Source organism: Poecilia formosa, unplaced genomic scaffold, assembly GCF_000485575.1.
Source record: "Poecilia formosa unplaced genomic scaffold, Poecilia_formosa-5.1.2 Scaffold88, whole genome shotgun sequence".
NCBI lineage: Eukaryota > Metazoa > Chordata > Actinopteri > Cyprinodontiformes > Poeciliidae > Poecilia > Poecilia formosa.
This window is the reverse complement of record NW_006800027.1, coordinates 1,568,949-1,590,681: the sequence shown is the minus strand read 5'-3', so window position 1 is coordinate 1,590,681 and position 21,733 is coordinate 1,568,949. Positions and strand designations below refer to the sequence as shown.

Below are 21,733 nucleotides of genomic sequence, written 5' to 3'. Positions count from 1 at the left end.
CACGCACCAGGGCGCGTCAGGGCGAGGGTCTTCTGGTCATACTTGTGTTTAAAAGTGAAAGAGACCACAGACTGATGAAGCCACTGTTCGTAATGCTCAGCTGACGTTCAGCTTGCAGAAAGGACACTGGTGGTGTCCACTAGTGAAGCCCCATTTGAAGCACAGAGGAGAGATTGACAGCAACATCAAAACACTTCCAACCTCATCAGCACTTGATTAGATTGTTTTCTTCTCCTCAGTCATGGTCTTAGAGCACTTTTTTTTCCTGCTCCAACACAGACTGCGTCTCTGTTAAAAACCCATCTGAACGAGCGCGACGTCAAAAGACTCTTTAGTGAGACCCCACCCTCATCAAATCTAACCAATGAAGGAGACGTGCGATTAAATGAGTAAAATGAGAACTCGGTTCTGCATTTAAATTTGCTGTCACAGCCTGTGCCCAATTAAAAATGTTGCCGATTCTATGAGGAAATGTAAATATCCAAACAAAGCCAGTGGCACGTGAGACGTCTCCACGCTCCGCAATGAACTCACATGTCATGAATATTACCAAACTCGGAGTTACCGCTGTCACAGGGAGGAGAGAATGGCATCCCGTGACACAACGATCCCTGTGGTGCACAACAGCCCAACAACCGAACAGACTGTCTCGAACCAATTAGATGTTCAGCCGGTGTTCCTGTACTGAACAGGAATCATCGGGGTTCACCGGGTTCATTCGGGAAGCAAAAGTTGAAGGCTACAAATATTCCATAAGTATCCATGCACAACAAACCTCTCGACATTTTGTCAAATTAGAATCAGGAACCTCCAATCTATCGTATCGTGGGATTTAAATCACAAACTGATTCCATTTTTTTTCTAATCTAGAGAAAATGCACATCTAGAAGCTGATATTGTTTCCCATCCTTCTCTTCCTATAACCTCTACCTGAGTCAGATTGGATGGATAGTATCTTTAGATGTTGATTTACATCTGGACTGGACTGGGCCATTCCTACACATGTAAATACTTTAATCTGAACCATTCAGTTATTGGTCTAAGAGTTGCTATATTTTGCAGCTTCTAACAGATTATCTGCAGGGTTTTCCTGTTGACCCTCAACACTGTCAATGCTGAAGAAAATGTCCACAGCATGATGCTGCCTCCACCATGTTTTACCATGTAGTGGGTTCAGACTGGTCGGTAGTGTTGACAATATTTTGTGTATTGACTGGATTCAGATTTTGTTTTCACAGCTTTACTGTATCCACATGGTTTGTGGCACAGTCACAAATATTTCATCTTAGGGATGACGAAGACAAAGAATTAAGTGTCTCTGATGATTAGAATATTGTCAGAAAGTTGAATATACTAATGGTGTCACACTGTGTCAGCTATTTAGCTGAAAACACCTGCCAAGATTTCCTGAGCCTCTAAATGGTCTCTCACTGCAACAAAGTTATGGGAAAGACTGCTGACTTAACACATGTCAAGCAAAATCTATTCAGTGGTTTGAAGGATCTTCACAAGGAGTGGACTGACTCACAGACGAATGCTGATTCTGGGACAACGTCACAATTGTCTTACCTGGGAGAAGGAGAGAAGAAACTGAACTGCTTGCTTAGTAGGTCAAATTTCTTATTTCAGATGTGATTAAAGTTTGTATTTCATTTGGAAATCGGTGTCACAGAGTTCAGATGAAGAGTGAAGAAGCACAGAATCCATACTGCTTTAAGTCCAGCGTGAAGTTTTTACAGTCAGTGATGATTTGGTGTTCCATGTCGCCTTCTGGTGTTGGTCATCTGTGTTTTCTGATATGCAAAGTACACATCTACCTAAATATCTGAGAGCAGCTTCAGTGACCATGGTGTTACTCCACTTGGTTGGCCAGCAAAGTGGCCTGACCATGGGGTATTGTTAAGAGGAAGAAGACACCAGACTCAACAATGCAGATGAACTAAAGGCAGCAGTCAAAGCAACATTGTTACATCTCAGCAGTGACACAGGCAGATATTCTACATCTCACTATATTGATGAAACAATTGAAGAAAAAGAAGGACCAACCAGGCACCGAGTGCATAGAAATGAGCAGATTATTCAGAAGATATTTATCTTTAAAATCAATTTTTTAATTGATCTTAATATTCAGATTTTCAGACACTGAATTGTATTTTTGCATACACCCCAAAAGCTTAAGCAGAAATACACTGCATAAAGTTAACTAAAGTTAGACTAACAAAGGCATCTTTTTTCAAAAAGATAAGAACATATAGGTTTTAGTTTCAAATTGTGCACAATATGTAGTTACAAATGTGACATGTGTTTTTAGAACAAAATTGAAAACAAATTACAATTTTTCTCTCCAATTACCAAACTTGCCTCAAATATCTATTTATTGTAGATTATGTATTTGTTTGTTCAAACGCTGTAATATTTTACCTTTCACCACCTAATGGTGGCACCAGGTAGCTCCGAAAAATAACGAGGGAGAAAAAAAAAAGGTGCACCTCAAAATAACAGATATTGACTATGACGTAACAACTACGGGTCCCTTTCTTTGAGGCGCATGCGCACTTAACCCACTTCAGCATTGTTCTGAAAGCGCTCGCGAACAGGAAGATGACGTAGGTGTCCTCTCCTTCTCCACTTGCTGAGCAACATGGAAACAAAGGCCTGCCCCCTTTTTCATGAGGATTTCTTCACAGCCAGCGTTACTTTACGTGTAATCAAGATTACTAAATCGGATTACGATACTTTTTGTGTGTTTTAGCTCGTCTTTAGCGGCAGACATTGCGACTGAAATGGATGTGGAGCAGCGTGATGTCTGCGGGGAGACTAAATCGGCCATTAACACTTGGCGTTATCGCCACCATTTCACGTACAAGGCTGATCAGGGGAAAAATATCATCGTCCAATGTAATCTGTGCCTGCCGAGGGTCAATCTGCTGTCCACGTCGAAAACCTCCACGTCAAACCTAAAGAAGCATTTAGACGTAAGTTAGATGAACGCAGCGTGAATGTGAAGATCTGCAGCTCAGTTTGCGTTCAGGTTTTAAAACCGAGTAAATGAATGAACAGCTAATTAATAACGTTACACATGGTCCAATCATGGCGCTGCAGACTCCTCCAAGAAAAGAAGGCATCTGCTTGTTCGATAGTTTTGTTGTTTTTTTGTTGGTTTTTTTTGTATTGCACAAGTTTCTAAAGTTGCATGAAGTTATATTACATCCGCCCTGAAACGCGTCTTTGTTTTTTTTTTTGTTTTTGTTTTTTTCAGAGAACACACCTGGGCTGTGAAGCCAGGCCTGATGCAAAGAGAGGGAGAAAGAAGGAGGAGTACAACGGCGAGGAAAGCAGACACTGCCAGCTGAAAAAACTCAAAGCAGAGATCATCTCGAAATGCCTGACCCAGTCCAAGATTGATGATCTCATCTTCAGCTTCATTGTGGAGGATTGTCAGTCTTTCTACGTGCTGGAGCAGCCTGGTTTCCAGAGGCTGATCACAGGTTTGACGGAGGGGCTAAAGGTCATGGACAGGGTGACCCTGTTTACCAAAGTGGACCAAGGCCTCACCAGAATGCGAGAGGAGCTGCTAGTCAAGCTCAGCAGCATCCAGTACGTCTGCACCACAGCGGACATCTGGACGGCCAACGACAGGAGCTTCTTTGGCATTACGTGCCACTGGATCGATCCGGAGTCACTCGAGAGAAAGTCTGCCGCTCTGGGGTTCCCGCGGCTGCAGGACACGATCTCATACGACTCCATCGCTGGGCGGATACACGACACCCATGTGGCGTACAACATTGAAAATAAGGTCCAGACCACCGTCACCGACAACGCCAGCCCTTTTGCCAGCGTCTTCAGAGAGTTCGTGTCGGACAGTCAGGAAAGGGATGACGACTTTGGGTTCTTCGAGAACGTGAGAACCATACTGGAGGGCGAGCGAGAGCAGGACATGCTCTTGTTCCTGCCCCCGGTGCAGCGATGCGCATCTCACGCCCTGGAGCAGATCATCACTGAGGACTTTTGGCAGGCCATCTCGGAGGGGCCCATGTGTCAGCTTCACTACAGCTCCATGACCAAGGTGTTCTCCATATGGAACAAGTGCCACCATGTCCAGGTTGGAATGGAAGTGGCAGAGGAGATTAGAAAGATGGCGCTGGTCGTCCCAGCCGTTATCCGCTGGAACGTGGAGTACTGTGCTGTGCAGAAGATCATCTCCCTCAGTGAGCGGGAGCTGACGGAGCTCTGTGCCCGTCTGGAGGTCACCCGCCTGCAGCCGGAGGAAATGGCCTTCCTCAAGGAATACGTGACTGTGTTCCACCCTCTCGCATTTGCGCTCGAACTCTTCCAAGCAGAGCAGAAGTGCTACCTCGGTCTCGTCATCCCAACCATCCTGAGCTTGAAGAACAAGCTAAACGAGCAGAAGGACGCAGCCAGCTACTTTGGCGACGTCATCAACAGCATTGCCGTGGCGATCGACGTTCGATTCCAGGAGTTTTTCTCCAACAATGAGGCAAAGATCGCCACGGCAACGACCCCTCAATTCCGCCTGTGGTGGATGGCGGCCTCCGAGAGGGAGGAGATGTGCTCCCTGCTGGCCACCGAGGCTTCCCAGATGGAGCCCCGCGACGTGCCCGAGGCCAACACCAGCCGCAACCTGTCCACGATAAAATCCGAGGACGACTTCTTCAGCTACGGGTCGGCGAAGACCTCCGCTCAGAACCAGCAGCGAGGGGTGACGGAGGAGATCCGCAAGTACGTCGAGGGAACGGGGAAGAGCCTCGAGTGTCTGCAGGATTTCCCCAGAGTGAAGCAGCTTTTTCTCAAATACAACACCACCCTGCCTTCGTCGGCCCCCGTCCAGCGCCTCTTCAGCCAGAAGGGCAACCTCATGACCTCGCAGAGAAACTTTCTAACAGACGACTACTTCGAACGCATTCAGCTTTTAAGATACAACAGCAGCGTGTGTCCTTTGTTAACAGAATGACTTGTTTTGTTTGTTTTTTTTTGGTCCCAACCTTTCAAATTGTGTGGAATCAAACCATAATGTGCTAAATCATGACTGAAAATAACAAAACGTCTCATTTCAGGCTCTTTAGCCTTGATGTGTTTTTTGCATTTTCCTCCTCTCCATGTTTTTTATTAGTGAAGCCTACTTCTGCTCCTCCATAATGGCCTAATGAAAAGAAAATATCTGATTGACAATCATTACCACTGACATTCAGAAAGAATGAGCTGACAAAAAGCATCTTTCTTTTGTGCTGTTTTTTTGATTTTAGAAAAGCCCAAGAAGCTAAACTGAAAGGATTTTGTCTTTTGGTTGGGCTACTTTTTTCTACAGCTGTTAAGTACGAATGCATCTTGTTCTCTATGTTTTATATCATATATAAAAAGGCAAACAAAACATGTTTGTATGTGTCTCTGCTTTTTTTTTTTTGTCCCATTTGAACTAACAAGAAGGCAATTAGCAATGAAGCCTGCTAACTTACAGTTTCAGTCAGTTTTACAGTTTTAACTCACTCTTTCTCGCTCTTTTTCTCTCTCTACATAAGCATAGATTCATACACAAGGCTGGATTAAGAATTTGTGCATTTCCACCAAGTAATTAGCCATTTTAAATGAACTCTACTAATTCAGCCAATACTGATCAATTATTCAGCCAGAATCGACCTAAACACTTGTAGATGGCCAAAGACTGCAGAAGAGAGGCGAGTTAATGAGATACATTGAATAGAATATTTGTACGGCTTCATGTCTAAAGTCAAAGTTAAAATTGTGTTGGAAAAAATAGACCTCCAATTTAACTTGACATTCATATCCATGGCGAAAGTTTCTGTAAAGAACTGTATTTGTATGCAGCTTTGGCTTCATCAGCGCGCACTGATTGGTGTTCATAGATGCCTGTATTTATAAGCAAGATATTCACAAATAGCAAAACTCCATTGCTGCAGCGTCTCAAGCGTATTCCATGCCATGTGCCCAGATGTCAGCTAAGAGCTTTCGTCTTGTCAGACAGCTGCCTGGAGACCAACAGGAGCCTGTCAGAGAATACAAACACATTTCTGCGCAGGCTCTGCACGGACCGAAGCTGTCAAAAACAAAACTCTGGGGAGGATCCAAAACCATCCACAGAGAGAATGAGAAATCATAGGATTAGGTTGTTTCTTTCAGTGTTATTGCATGTATCAATGTTAAGGTATGCAAATTCAAGAGAAGTCCCTGCAAGTTTGCCTAAAGAGGACTATACAGACATAGGCATGGACTGCTGAAGAAACTCCACGTCTGACATTGAGGCAGGATTTTACTGCACACATCAGATGATAAGAAGTAAACTGAATAAGTAACAGGAGTTATGCAGAAAATCCCAAACTGTCACAGTACAAGCTAGTGATACGAGTTTAAAAATGTTTGGTTTTTTCAAGGTAGAGGCCTCTCCATCTGTACCTTTGTGCTGTTTCAACATGAAAATTTGTTTTAGCTGCCATTTTTGCATACGAAATATAATTTGCCAAGCTACTCCCAAATCAGAGACCGGACAGAAGAACCGGGTCTAAAGAGGAAAAAGGATGGGAATGTGGCTCTGTGGTCCAAATTTCTAGATTAACAAGCATTTTACATTTAATTTGGAAATCCACTTACCACAGGTAGATGCTGGTTTTATTTTCCAGCAGTTAGCGTCTGCCTACACTGCCAATAAATGCAGTATCTGGTTTCATGATCATGGTATGTGTTTGATTGGCCAACGAGCAGAACTGACCTAAACCCCATTTGGAATCAGTAGTTTGTCAAGATACCAGATTGTTAGGCCAAAATAAATATATGTGCCAAGCCAAAGGACACATTAAGTCAACCTGTAGTTTCAACACTTCAGCAGAGCCACAGGTTGATTTTTGCAAAGAGAGTCCCAACTAAGTATTGTGTGCACATTCAGCATAGCACTAAATATAGGAGTTTCACGTTATCGAATTACTTTAATAGAATAACTTTTTGATATATTAATTTATTGAGATTGCCCTGCAACTGTTGGGAGATCCGATGGTTTGGTGGAACAAACATTGCTCAGTATTTCCTTACCTTTCACTTCATTCCTTGGTCACCGTTCAGCAGCATATTTTCATGAAGTACATAAAGGTATTAAGTGATAAAGTATATTTGGAAGCATACTTAAGTCAACCTATATTTCTGCTCCTTTTGGGCAAAGATGTGAACTACAGAAAAGATCATGTTGTTTTCTAAAGAAGTTAAATAAAGGGAACAAAAAGACAAAGCAAAGCCAAGTTTCAAGTTTGATCCAAATTTAAGTCTTTTAATGTTTTAAGAAAACAAATAGTATAAAGTATTACTTGTGAAAAGACCTAGTCACACCCCACACATTAACACACGTTTAGAACAGGATCATGTTAGGCACAAAGTTGGAGGAGGGTGTGTAGTCAGTGTGTTTATTACCTCCCTCAGTACTTAAACTTAATTTACCAAGTGCTTGTCTATGTAATCCTCTCATGCTTCCCCCCCCTCGTTTAATAAAAGCAGCATGGCAGAAATAAATACTTTAACATGACTATACCCACCGAGTTTGTCAGTACACTAGAATAGGGTGGGGAAGAATTAGAAGGAGTTCAAGACATAGCTGAGATCATTTTTTTATTCTAATGCCCCTCTGTCATGTTGCATGTGGTCCTAGAAAAGCCCTGGTCACTTCAGGAGGAGCTTGGCAGGACCAAAGTGGCCCAGGTTCTCGCAGGACTTGATCCAGCGTTGAACGTTAGCGGCGGTGGCGGACGTTGAGCCGTTCTGCGACAAACAGCAGTAGCAGGCGATGTCGGCCAGGGAGAACTCCGTCCCGCAGAGCCAGGGGCCACGACCCAGAGCGGAGTCGAGGGCCCTCAGGACAGCGGCCCGCTCCTTGGCGCTGCCGTCTGCCAGCTGGTAGAAGGCCGTGTCCACCCAGCTGTCCACCAGCGTGGCCACAGCGGGGTCGCTGGGGTAGGGAGCGAGTAGCTTGAAGAGGAAGCGCGCTACGTTGGCCTCGCCCTCAATGGGACACATGTTGCGGACGCTGAACTTCATTTCCAGTTTGGGAACTGCGAACAAGCAAGGAGGAAAAAGAAAGAAGCACACAGGCACTTTTCAATGAATCCAATCATCACCAAGAAGGTCATTAATTTCACTAATTTAACTGGAAAAAAAGAGATGTTCATGTACATTCAAAACAGAACGATAAATTACAAGTGTCTATTAATTTTGATGAGAGCTAACTAACTAACTAACTAACTAACTAACTAACTAACTAAAATTCAGTTTCAAAGAAAATTTGAAAATCAAATAAAGTGTTTTCTGGTGGAAATGTACGTTCACATGTCGCATGAACAACAGCTTCAGTGCCGGGAGGCATGAAGGCAATCTCAGGTTGCTCAAGATGCCTTTTCATGACCACACTTTTTCCTTCCATTCAACTTTTTGGTAATATCCCTCAACAAAGCCTTATGAATATCCAGCTTCCTTAGTAAGGATTCACGGTTTCACCCTTAATTCACCCTTCTAATGGAGAACGAGTGTCTGCTGGACAACTGAAGACAACACGCCTCCTCCTAGTTTTATTTCATAGTTTAACTGAAAAAATCAAATTGGACTTATTAACCACAATCAATCCAGTCACCAGAATGCCACATTTAAAATGTATCTGTAAGTAACAAATCTATTCCCCTTTTTAACTTTTGATGACAGCATCATGTCAACACTTACAGCTAAGAAACAACATAAAATATTCTGACGTTTTCCTCATTCTACTGCTTTCCACATAGTTTTGTTCCTGATAATTACAGCCATCGACCAAATAAAGTTCCACCTCCTAATCACTCCACAAAGCAGCTGAACACCTACTTGAAAGCTCACGTCTTATCGTTTCTTGTAATTACTTTGACCTGGTAAATAGTACGGTAATTAAGTTTTATAACATCAGACAAGCTGAGCAGCAATCTGCCCGCATGCGTTCACATGAAATCACATCCAAATTAAACAGCACAGATGTGTATTAAGCCTGTGTGGTTCAGCAGGGATGAACCACACAGGCTTAATAGACAGATTTCGGAACAGTATGATGCATTAATGCAGAATTTAAAATCATATACACTGTTTTTTTGGGGTTTCTTTTTTTGTTTACTTTTACTTAGGACATTTTCTGCCCTGATATTTGAACTACATATTTTACTGCCAACTTAGTTTCATGAGATGTGAGGTCCAAAATCCATTTTCCATCACAAAGGGTAAACTGGCAACAGGGAAAAATATTCACAACTTTATCCCTGCTTCCACTTTGCTTTGTTTTTCTGATGTTTTCTTGGTCTTTATGATGTTATTACCCAATGACATCACAAAACAGTAAAATACACTGAAATTTGTGGTTGTGACAAAACGTGAAGTTCAAAGGGTTAATACCCCCTGAATGTTTTGCAGGGGACTGTAAACACTCTTCACATTGCAAAAAAGAAACAAAAAAAAACTTGTAGTTGCATGATAAATTAGAATTCACCATTCATCAAATTTGGACAATCAAAGGACGTGATATGACAAGTCCCAGTCTCTGACCAAATATCTGGCATGCTAACTCTAATGAAGGAGCCGGTCGTTGACTTGAGATGTCAGGAGCAGTAGCGGCTAATAAGAAACAAGAAATGAAAAGAATACTACAGCCAACAAACATACAGCAAGAATAGAGGAGAGTGAATAAAGCCGTGGATCCAGAAAGCCGTTTCCTATGTGCAACAATATTACAGCCTCAGGAGTGTAAACACATGTAAACAAAACAGATTAAATCTCAAAGAGCTACACAGATGATGGTGTAACCACATAAAAAAAAAAAATAAATAAAAAAAAAACACACTTTTGTGCAAGAGAACTGTAGATGACAAAAAAAATAAGTCAGGGGCTTGTGAGTGTCTTCAACAAGGACGATAAGGAACTAAATTGTATTGCTGGCTGGTCTGTGAGAAGCTTTTTCCAGTCCGTTAACACTAGCACAAACAGATTTTGAGTGATAATAGGCCAGGATCATCAAAGAAGAAAATGGAAAAAAAATAAAAATAAAAAAGATATTTACAGGTCTGGGCTTCACAAAATCTCTAAACAGTGTACCTCTACAAGACCTGCACAATACGCTGCAGTCATTACTGTAATATCAATAAGTGTAAAATGGCGATACCATGCAAATGTTGTGCATGCAAATTCGACATGCCAAAAATGTATTTTGCAGGTTGGGTAGACTTTCACAGTGTTCCCTTCCTGCACCTGTTGTTTACTTTTAGAGGAAGGTCAGAAAAAAACGGAAGCTAATTTTGACAGATATTCCTGTCATAGCATTGAGAAATCGTATTCCAATTCATCTTGTGCAGTCTTGCTCTCTACCCAAATAAAACCATAATCTAGTAGTCTGAACCTGGCAGAACATAACTACAACGCACCTGTGTCAGTGCCCCCTTACCGTTCTTCCATATGAGGGTGAAGCCCAGCTGGAACATATGGCGAGCGTAACTGTCTGCGTGTTTGGGACCCAGGCAGGACAGGAGCTGTGGCGGCACGCTGCTGACCGAAGAGTGGACGTGGACAGTGGAGAGAACCCGATAGTGCTGACACAGCAGGTTGTGGAGAACCAGCAGGGTGAGGGGAGGCTGCGCAGGGTTTGCATTTATGACGATGTCCCGGAGAGCGCCCAGGTCCTAAACGGGCGAAGGAAAATGTGTCGTGAGTATTAAGTCGATTTCTCTATTACAGTTAAACCATTACAGCAGCCACAAATGGGAAAGCGTCTGTCCAAATCCTCTAATCTACCAAGACTGCTATCGATACAGATAGGGGCAGCTGGTTAGTAGAGTCTTACGATTTCTCCAAAATCTAAAAGCCCTAATGGCCCAGTTAGCCGTACATGCTACAACACGCATCACTTCTCTACCTTCCCCAGCAGTGCATCCAGGTTTTTAGTTGCTTTGAAGATGTCGCAGCTGGAGCTCTGTGAGGAGAGGCTGCTGCTGACCGTCACGTCCAGATCTGCATCTGGGGTCGTCACAGTCTTGGCGAGGCCTTCGACCGCCGCTTTCAGCTCGTACAGCTTCCTCATGATCTCATCCTGACGCACCTCCAGAGCCCTGACTGCCGGGTCCACGTCGCCATTCTGGAAAGACAGAAAGACGTAGTTTAGCTTTGCAAAGCTGAAGTGACTGCATTTAACCAATACGTTAACATGACGACCAACAAGAACAACAAATCCTTAAATACATAACCATTAAAAAAATAAGAAAAAAACTTTGCTGAAGTTTTGCATGCCTTGCTAATTACCTGGTCTAGATACTTTATGATTTCATAAGGGCCTAATTTTTTGGAATATGTATATAAATAAATAACACATTTCCATATTAGAGTTCCCATTATAGGAAATATCATTAAATAGCAATTAAGGGGAAGCTTTAGATGCTAAACACTTGCTGGACAGAAAGGAAAAGAAACACTTGGATATTACTGCAAAGGAGCACCGAGAAGGTTTTGCTGACGACGGTAAGTTGGGTAAACTGCTCCGCAGAGCAACGCTGATAAACAGGGACTACACAGCAGTATTTACAGGAAGCTTTGCCTCCATCTTGATCTCTTCCATCAGAGGAGCGGCAACAGCTTCACGAAAAAGAGATGCTTGTCCGCCATTTCGGTGAAAATAAAATTAATCAATGAAAAGTGTTTTATTTAACACACTGTTGCATCACAAAATGTGTTCTCCTTAAGGAAAAAAAAAAAAAAAGAATTGACATTTACATAAAGCTGTGATTAGAACAAGCATAGCAGGGAGGAAATGTTTCGAAAACAATCTCAAAAACAATGTCAAAAGATCTGAGTAGTAAAAGTTCAACAGTGTAGTCTTGGAAAATTCTTTCGCCATCAAGTCAGGAAAAAAAAAAAACAGTAAACAGAGAACCTTGTTCTGTCAGAGTATTCTGCAAATCAGCTGTTCTACCTTAAGAAATGCATCTTGTGACTAAACCTGTTCAACTGAACCAACAGTAAATTAAATACAGTGTGCCAAAGATCAGAAATGATACCTGCTGTTTGTCTTTAATGATGGATTGTTGGTTTTAGTCACTGGTTTTTATATATTTTTTATTAAAGATATTATGTAGTTCACATTGCTAAATTATGTGAACAAATGTTAAAGTTGCAAGCGATGTCTCAGAAGCTAAAGAGCTGTATAATTTTGGCATTCTTACGTTCACCATAAAACATTGCAGCGTTGTTTTTTTTTTCTGATCCTATTTCAACAATTATTTAAGTAAACGCTGATCATAACCATGATCACAGCAAACATCTATTGAGAGATGTATTATTGAGCAGAAAAAAAATTCAACCAGCAGTTATCTTAGTGATAAGATGCAACAAAGAAAATCTGTGAAAAATCTCATCTTTTTGACACAGTAATACATTTTTCATCAGCAGCTCAGTATTCCTTTTGAAGAAAGTGATTATTTCTTAGTGGGCCAAGTTAAATCTAGTTGGTGACTTTTTTTCATTTTCATTCATTTTCTAAAAACCACACATGAAGTTGACCTAAAAGATAGATTTTTGTATAATCTTTAGTCACTAAAGTCATTCATTTAGCTTTTGATAATATAATACTTCCATAATCTCATGACTACATAGAGCACTGGTTGCATCAGCCACATTTGACATTTTCACAGTCATGGAAGCACAGGAAGCTAACTTGGCTAAAAAATAAACAAGCTGGGACGAACGTATACCAAAACATAGCAAGGGGGGGAAAAGGCACAATGTTATAATTGAGGCTTGATAGCTCTAAAAATCCTGACTGAAATCAAACCAGTAAGCGGTTACCTGAAGCGCATGGTCCGAGCTGCAGCTGTTCTCTTGCCTCGTGTGGATATTTGGTAACTTGTACATGCAGGTGGGCAAATCAATCTTTATGTCCGGAGAGACGGGCTTTACCTGGTACATGGACATGGCGGAGCACCTCGGACCAGTGCCAGGGACAAACACTTAAAACACAAAACACAAAAAACCCTCGGAAGAGGTGTGATGTTGACAGGCAGCGAGTGCTGCTAACACGCCTGCACCGGAAAGAGAGGCCACGGTGTCGTCACATCCGGCAGGAAAAAATTAAAACAAATTAAAAAATTGTTTTATTCTTTATTAAATATAAATTATTTTGTAAGTTTAATTTGAATTTTCATGTAACAGTATACAATTTTAATTTAAAAGTAATACAATTTATTTTTCATTGGTTTTACTTCTAAAGTACTTCTTGCGATCTCTAAACATGCTAAAAAAATAGAATTCGTGTTTTCATGTGGATATTTCCCAATCTATTTGTCTTTTTATTTTTTATATGTTGGTAGTTTGATGAAGTCAGAATTTGATTAGATGCATCTTTACTCAGTCATTCAGGAGTCTACATGTTATTTTCAGAAGAAAAAAAAAACATTGAGATGAATGAGATGAACCAATAAGAGATAGGAAATGCTCGTCCTCAAGAAAGAGAACCTTTACAAAAGATTTTCAAGTAAAAAAATAATCTTTGAAAAAAAAAACTGAAGTTAGCTTCTGGTAAAAGGGCTGCTTGAGGAGCAACTGATTGTAATACCTGATGCAATCAGACAAATTATAATACTATGTAAATTCTGGTATTTTTTGAAAGAATTAAATAACAACATACAAATCAATAACATATTAACACGATAACAAATCAAGAAATATTTCCAAATTTATTTTTATTCTTTTTACAACTTAAAGCATTTGAAACCAACACATAAAGGAGATACAAATTATATTCTTGAACAGTGCACATCAGTTCCACTAGCAAAATTTATGGCATACTGCATATTTACTTGCAGTCCTAATGCAACAGCAGGACTCAGCATAATGACAAGGCTGTATACAAAATCCTTACTTTACTATAAACCACGTATATCATTTGGTTACATTCTGATTGTTCTTTCTTCAGTCCATAGGTAGAGGAGTCAAAAAATTCAAAATCTGTTTAACTGAATCATGACTTAGGTTGTCCAAACACAAGAGGGCGCCATTTAATCGTTCAGATTATTTCCGCACGCCAGCAGCAGTACATGAGATTACAAAATAATTCCTAAATACAGCTACTTTCAAACATGAAACAAATAACAAAAAATAGTTTAATATTTCTGTGTGATTCATAGTTTTTTTTATGTTATTCCATGATTGATACTGCTCTTTTTTTTTAAAATACAATGATTTTGATGATATGTGCATTATTCACAATGTGAGCTGAATCCTGCCAAATGCAGATATTATATTGTCATTTCTAAATTTTGCATTAGTTGACATTATATTTAAAACAGTGGGTGATTTTTCTGTCCTAAAAACATAATGAGACAGAGTGAGCATTTAGATCAAAACACTAATCTCCTAAATTAGGATTTCATACAAAAAAAGTATAAAAGTCAAAATTCCCAAATTTTTACTCAAGTGAGAGTAGAGCTACTTCAACGTAACATATCTTATTCAAGTGAAAGTGAAAATTAGCTATCAAAGTAATAACTTTACAGAGTAAAAAGTATGTGATGAAAAAGCTGCTTCCAGATTGAGTTACTGTACCAACCAATGTGAAATTTAAAAATTATGTAATCAGTCTAAGTTAAATATTAAGCTCCATGCAAACTCTTCAGTTTTAAACTAAATGAATACGACCCTGAACAGGAGCACTTAGTTTGAATACTCTAGATCAACATTAGATTCTCTTTCTTCTTTTGCGCTTTCCTTTGGTTTGTTATTTGTTTGTATTTCCTTTTAATTCATGTAAAGCACTTTGAATTGCCTAGTTGCTGAAAATGTGCTATATAAATAAAATTACCTTACCTTACACTCAATAGACACTGTATCACAAATACCTGTTCAGTGGGTAACTAACTAGCTCATAACATGGCAGCAGGTCAATGCATTTAGATGTATAGATGTAATGGAGATAATTTACTGAAATGAATTTTGACTTTGTGACTTTGACAAGTTGCTTGGGCAAGATATAATGATTTCAATATTTTAGGAACTCCTAATCTATTGGCATTTTTATGCACCTCCATGTCTTTGGTTTTACAGAAAATGGCCCCAGAAAGAGAAAGAGGCAGTTAGAGATGAAAAATCCTTTTTATTGTCAGAGTAGAATACGTTTAATGTTACAGAAAAGCAGCAGATAACAACTTGTTACAACCAAAGCATCCAGAATGTCATCTCTAATGCTAAAATGTGTACAGGATCACCAATTTTAAACTCTTACTTAGTCTTGTGAGTCTAGATTTCAGCAGGAACATCCATTCCTGCACATGGCGGTGTATTAGCATAGATTTCACAATGTGCTTTGTTGCACAATTCAGTGCAACAAAGCATCTTTGTGATGTGGGAGTTTTGAAGATTTATATCATTGATGTGCAGCTGACAAATCTATAAAAATCCTTTATTAACATAAGTGTTGAGTGTATATAAAATGACAAAATCTCATTGCAGTCTGCACTTCTTGAAGATGATGTCAAATTGTTTTAAGCTAAGCTCCATATTTACATACTGACACTTTTTAATGATAGGAAGATTTGGGCAAAATAATATTTATGACTACAGCATCCAAAAGTAAACCATGAGCAAACCTCTCCAACCAGACAAATTGCCTTCATACAGTAAGTAAGGCACAGCAACTTTATCCTGGAAGACGATTGCCACCTTGTCCTATTTGCGCCTTCTCATTTGGAAAAGTTTTGCAAAATACCGGTCTCCTGCTTCATGACAACCATTACCGAGTCTGAGGATGCGTCAGCACATGTAACAACTGCACAGGGCTTAAAGCAGGGTGTGTCTTAAAAGTTCATGTTGCAAACGTGCAGCAGTCTGAGAAACAGAGACTCCTTGAATTACATCAGACAACCGATCACTTGCTTCTACGAAGAACAACAACGCCTTTCAAGAAATCACCTTCCACGAATGTCCTGTGTGTGTCAAGAATGGCCACTAATATGTTTGTAGGTTGTCATCCATAAATAATGAAGGAAATCTACACACATACATCATAGAGGCTCAGCTTGTGTAGGAACGGTACCAGAGCTGTCACCCTCTGCATTATAGATAGAGTTCTTACGGTAAGCTTACAAATGTCCTATTCAACCATTCAAATGTCCTATGATGGCAGTTAAATCTTTCACAACGATCCTTTGCATACACAATGTCAAGTAGCAATGTCTCCGATAGTTGGGTGCTCCAAAAGAGTGGGAATGAGAGAAAATGTGTGTGAGCCTCCACATGTTTTGGCCTCCCAAGTTTTGCATGAGCACACCCGCTTGTTATCTGCTGAAGATGGGATGTGGATTAAAGTTTCAGGCAGACTCAATCAGTAAGATGAGCTGGACACTCCTTTCTTGATATGAGTTTTTAGTGACAATGAAACAAGGTAATCAATTATTAAGGCACCACACAAACCAGCAGGGTAGGCATTTGTGTCAGTCCCAAAGGCCTAATTCCAGCTAAATGCACTTTACATTATTAACAATCACATGACATCTTTATTTAGCTCAGTTAAACATAGCTTAAATGTTAAGATTTGTGTAAAGTATAATTAAAATGCAACTATTAACAGCATTTTGCAAATTTACATGAATGAAAACACAAGAACACTTTGCAAAAGGAGAGAAATCTTTTTTATTATTATTATTATTATTATTATTATTATTATTATTATTATTATTATTATTATTATTATTATTATTATTATTATTATTACATTACATTACATTAACTGACTTGGTACTATACTGCCATACAAGGTTGACTACAAAACGTTTTATTTTGCACATTTCAAAGTAAATTCCCAAACAAATGAAAATATTTTTAGTGAGGATTAAAATATGTTTTAAATCTTGAAAGAAAATATATAGTTGTCAAAGAACAGATATTTCACATTACATGTTCCCCATACAGATCAGTTGTTTAAAATTACATTGGCAAAATGATAACAATTTCACAAGCATTCACACACAAGTTTAGTCTTGCACATAATCTGAATAATCTGTAACTGTCGATAAACAGAAGTTTTACATTGCTGCTGTTTTCTGTGTGTAACAAATGCAATGCAGTCTAAGAATATTTGCTTGGCTTGGACATTTTGTTTTGTTTTTTTATTTACAGGAAAAAAATGAGTTGATTTTCTAATGTGTCTTGAGATTCTTGTTGGCTGGTTTTATAAATATTTATAGTTTTAATTTAATATGTATTTATTTTCCCGTTTGATATGAAGTTATTTTTATGAAAAGAATTGCAAAAGGCTTCTTCTTTGCAATTATACATACATATATGTTCAATAAAATAGGATATGTGTTTGGATGAGGCCCTCTTCTCAGACTAAAAGTGTCTTTTGAAAATAATGTTTAAAAGCAGGTATTAAACATATGTTTTATTGAGCCACATTTCTGTTTTTTTTTTAAATTGTTTATTGGTTTGATGTAAAAACTCTAGTTTTAAATGTTATGTTTTTATTACCTGTACACGGTAAAGTCATCATAACTAACAGAAATAAGAGCTTTCAAACATCCATCTGTGCAGTTAATCTACATAATCACTTTTTAATATTATTCTAATTCATTGAATGGTTCTGTGGATTTGGGGGGTTTTTTTGTTTTGTTTTTATTTTTAGCTCAAACTTATCTGTTAGTGTCTGTAGTTCATTATGGCCAGTAAACAGACGTCTGCAGGATCATTAGCACTTAATATTGTACAACAATTTTCCTTGAAAAGAACAATGCCAAGACACATTTGACAGATGAGCAGGCCATTCCAGTAATTTGGAATAACACCAGCTGCGGCTAATGCCAAGAAGACGAAGAAAAGTTAGAGGAAAACAACGCTGCGCGCCAGCTTTGCTGAGGGAGTCAGTCTGAAGAAGCCTCTATGAGCATACAAACATTTTGGAAGGAAACTTGTAGATTATTGTGAAGAAATGGGACAATTTTTAAGATGCTGGTGGTGGAATGATGACAAGGATGACAAACAAGACGTTCGGTGGAGTATGAAGCCATTCCCAGTGGAACCACATGGTACAGCTGCTAGGTAACAACGCTGATATTCAGTCTTGGATTGTTAAGTGTTCACTGATACAAATTTGACTTTATCCTGAATGCTTTCATGGATTATAGGGATGTTCTTTTTCACATAATTACTAGATGTGCAGACTGTTTAATGTTTTTGTTGTAAACATGTGCTGCTCAAACATTTCAAACTCTTTTCCTGGTTGCAAAGTTTCTTTAAAAACCTTGAAAGCTATGGACCAGTGAGAGCTGAACAAAATTATGCTTCATAGTTAATATATCAGGTCTCACATTTACTTCAAATTATATTTCTATTCATTAAAATAAAAAAATTACAAAAGATGCCCGAAACTTCTGAGAATTTAAAATCTCATATCTAACACAACTATAGAACATGTCATCATCTTTACTTCTTGAAGTTATAAAGAGATGATGTATGCTAGAGGTAAATGTCTTCTTAATTTTTTTTAGCATTAGGCTTAATGCCATAAATATTTTTTTTTCCCAAAAATTAATAGGTAAAGATGTCCACTATTGGACAATTGTATCCTCCGCAACAATACTGAGCCTCCTTACTGTGCTATAATTGTACCTCATAGAAATAGGAAAAGGTTACTTGACATTAAAATGCACACTTCAACATATATCTAGAAAAATTAATTTTAAATAATTAAAATTTTAGCTCACGTAAAATGACCATATTTGCTTTTGCAGTACTCTGCCACTGATCATTTTGCAAACTAAAAAGTATATTTTCCCTTAAATGAATAAATGTATTCCAAATAATGTTTTCTTAAACTTAAGTCTAAGATTACACATGAAAATATGCTGATTTCACAGCTTTATTCACATTTTTATCCTTGAAAAGTGAGGTGTAAATTGATTTTTTAAGACCTTGACAAATGATGACTGAAAACAAAACCTGCTTCCAGAACTGCTGCAGTTTGTCATTTTTCCTCACATTGTCTTCTCCACAGAAACAGATCCATGTTCTCTACTGCTGCTGCTGTGCTACCTCCCACTGCCCTTGAGTCCAGGTAAACTGCTTGTCACATTACCTCGCGTTGCTGTCCCACACCAGCACATCCCGCCGTCAGTGTCGACTTGTTGGCTCACGTTTCCTTCCTGTTTACCGCTCCCGGCTCCTGACCCGCAGGGGTCACTGATCCACTGCGTGTCGCTTGGGTTGTGTTACCTTTTGGCTTCCCCCAGGCTTGTCCTTCTTCCAACGCAGTGGTCTCCCCTCACCTCCAAACACCCCCACCCCACTGCGGCTGCACAGATTAGAATCAGAAACTGATGCCTGGTAATTTAATTAATTTTCTCAGTGTCTGTGAACAGTGTTTATCATAATATATCTAACAATTGTTACTGCAGTACAGTGCCTTTTTTTTTAACCAAACATTGTGACCATCTCCACTGTAGAACATAGCGGTGGCAGCATCATCCTGTGGAAATTCCTTTGTTCAGAAGGGAAACTGCTGGAAGACGAAACAGATTTCAGAATAAGGCTGATCAGGAAAACAACCCTAAACACCAGTTAAACCTAAAGCAGAGTGATTCAGATTCACTGATAGTCATGTATTAGAATGGCCCAGTCAAAGTCTGTACCTAGTTTCAATAGAGAATATATAATGAGAGCAATAATCAATCAAGAACTCATAGAATGATTCAAAATTTCTTTATTAATTCCAAAGAAAAATTCAGTTGAAAAACAGGCGCAAACAGGACAGGCATTAATCGACATATCCAAGTTTCTACAAATTTGATGATAAATGTCAGGTTATAGTCTTTTTAAGAGGATGCCCAGGATTGTCCATTATGTTCTTCATTTAATAAACCACAACTGTTTTCACAAACCTCTCTAAAGGCTCCAGAACAAAGTCAACCTATTTTAAGCTAAGCAAGCCGATGACCCTCTGATGATCCTGCCCCAACAGATAATGACAGAATATTTTGCACACTCCAAAGTAGATTTATGGAAGATATGCAGCATGTTGCTGCAAACACTGAAGGACCCCAGGCATCCTCAAGCAGTACAGTCTGCTCCGTTCCCCCTTGTATGCCGCTTCGCTGTTCCATCTCCGGTCCACTCTGTTGTCCAAAATGAACATCGAGGCCCTTGTGACCCCCCTTCCCCTCCGCCCCCCCACAATATGACAAAGCATATTGTTTGTCAGATTACTGCATTTCGCCCAGTGACGCACCAACAAAAAGAAAAGAAGGAGCAAAAAATATAGTCTTGCACACCATAAGACTGAAACGATTGCTCATTCTGTTTTCATAAGATGTACCCCAAATTACTTGCAGGTGAAACTGTAGCAAAATTCTTTGTGCAAATTATAGAGTCAGATGGGTTGGTCACAAATCCACACAATTCTCTGTTGTTAGGTCATACTGGAATATTGAAAACTGTGTATTGATTTCTTTCCACTTACAAATAAGCACTCCCTTATATTGGTTTATACCGCTCCCAATAAAAATAAATAAATAAATAAATAAATAAATAAATAAATATAAGGCTTGTGGTTGCATTGTGACAAAATGTTAAATAGTTCATCAGGTATTAAACTTTTTGTAAGACAATGTTTTGTGTCACTTCAATTTACTGTGAAATGTCTAAAAAGAAGTCCAAAAATCCTTTCCATTAAAGTGACAAGACCAAGTAGCATATCTTTCCAAGCAGCTTAAATGAAGCTGCTAAATGTATAACTGCAGCATCTACATTGGTGACCATGACCTCATGCTAATGCCAGGGTATGTCCCGTGGGGTGGCTGTGAATATCAGGTGTGTGCTCTAATAGTCAGGTTCCCCTCTGCAATCTCTGGATAATTGCAACAACATTAAAGTGGGAGCTCTAAAAATGCTACTCTGTACTCGGTTGGGAGAAGAGTGAGGTAGTTGTTAATGTTAATTCCTTGAATCCTGTAAGTGCAGAGGGTAAAAAATGCAGTGTGGTGCTGATTTGAAAGTGTGGTGGAAGGAGGAACTTCAGAGTGGCCGATATGATAAGCTACTGTTTGAAATTATTCTTCTCCAAAAATTTCTGAAGTAGCACTTCTTAAGAGACTTGCCTTGAGAATGTGCACTTCCAGTTAGCATAATACGTAGATGGATGCCTTATTTGCATATTCATATTTGTGAGGGCAAAGTTTTTGCAAGGCTGGCTGTGTGTGTCGAAATTCCCATTTGATTTTTGCAAATGCAAAGGTTTTTATGTGCATCTGTGTTTTGTTTTCCCAGCCGGAGCGGTGTTGGAGTTTATTTACAAAGCTGAGGTCAGGAGCCACTCGATCCGACCACAGTGACACTCAGGTGGTCAGCAAGGTCACCCCTCCTGCTTCTTTTCCCCTGGCCCCACAGCTCCACAGATCTATGATTTTTCTGCCTCCTACACACCCAGAAAGACGCACACACACATCTGTAGTGCACATACACTGTAGACTTCTTATATATCCGATACTATCTGATATTTAATCTTATTTACTGTGTGCGAGATAAAGAAAAGTGCACATTCAAGGACACCTCTGGACTGTAAAAGAGCTGTGTATAATTTTCTTCCTCTGTATTTTTGACTTTTTTTTTCTATTTAAACCACTTTAACTCAAATTTCAATCTAAGGCACTGTTATATATAAAGAAGGAAAGACAAGCAATTGGGA

At 39.3% G+C, this 21,733-nt stretch overlaps 2 protein-coding genes across 3 annotated transcripts; one reads left to right on the top strand and one right to left on the bottom strand.

The window, feature by feature from the left end:
• The first annotated feature begins 2,580 nt into the window (after window positions 1–2,580).
• LOC103141682 (uncharacterized) lies at window positions 2,581–5,393 on the top strand. Its single transcript, XM_007557414.2, has 2 exons — window positions 2,581–2,975; window positions 3,260–5,393. The coding sequence occupies exons 1-2, from the start codon at window positions 2,784–2,786 to the stop codon at window positions 4,970–4,972; spliced, it is 1,905 nt and encodes a 634-aa protein (XP_007557476.1). The 5' UTR covers window positions 2,581–2,783; the 3' UTR covers window positions 4,973–5,393.
• Window positions 5,394–7,263: 1,870 nt separating this feature from the next.
• On the bottom strand, window positions 7,264–13,115 carry LOC103141680 (aminoacyl tRNA synthase complex-interacting multifunctional protein 2-like). 2 transcript variants are annotated; one of them, XM_007557413.2, is made up of 4 exons: window positions 12,964–13,115; window positions 10,931–11,149; window positions 10,463–10,697; window positions 7,264–8,066 (listed from the first exon to the last, which is right to left on the bottom strand). In XM_007557413.2, the coding sequence occupies exons 1-4, from the start codon at window positions 12,976–12,978 to the stop codon at window positions 7,678–7,680; spliced, it is 858 nt and encodes a 285-aa protein (XP_007557475.1). In that variant the 5' UTR covers window positions 12,979–13,115; the 3' UTR covers window positions 7,264–7,677. The 2 variants fall into 2 exon arrangements, with proteins under 2 accessions (XP_007557475.1, XP_007557474.1); XM_007557412.2 differs by having other exon boundaries at window positions 12,853–13,114.
• Window positions 13,116–21,733: the final 8,618 nt, after the last annotated feature.

What these genes read in the sequence shown, in the direction of transcription:
- LOC103141682 (XM_007557414.2), top strand. Translation starts at nt 2,784, where the DNA reads ATGGATGTGGAGCAGCGTGATGTCTGCGGGGAGACTAAATCGGCCATT. An exon ending in ACCTAAAGAAGCATTTAGAC is followed by an intron (nt 2,976 to 3,259) that starts GTAAGTTAGATG and finishes TGTTTTTTTCAG; the next exon opens with AGAACACACCTGGGCTGTGA.
- LOC103141680 (XM_007557412.2), bottom strand. Translation starts at nt 12,978, where the DNA reads ATGTCCATGTACCAGGTAAAGCCCGTCTCTCCGGACATAAAGATTGAT. An exon ending in GCTCGGACCATGCGCTTCAG is followed by an intron (nt 11,150 to 12,852) that starts GTAACCGCTTAC and finishes CTGTCTTTCCAG; the next exon opens with AATGGCGACGTGGACCCGGC. An exon ending in CACCCTCATATGGAAGAACG is followed by an intron (nt 8,067 to 10,462) that starts GTAAGGGGGCAC and finishes GCTTGTTCGCAG; the next exon opens with TTCCCAAACTGGAAATGAAG.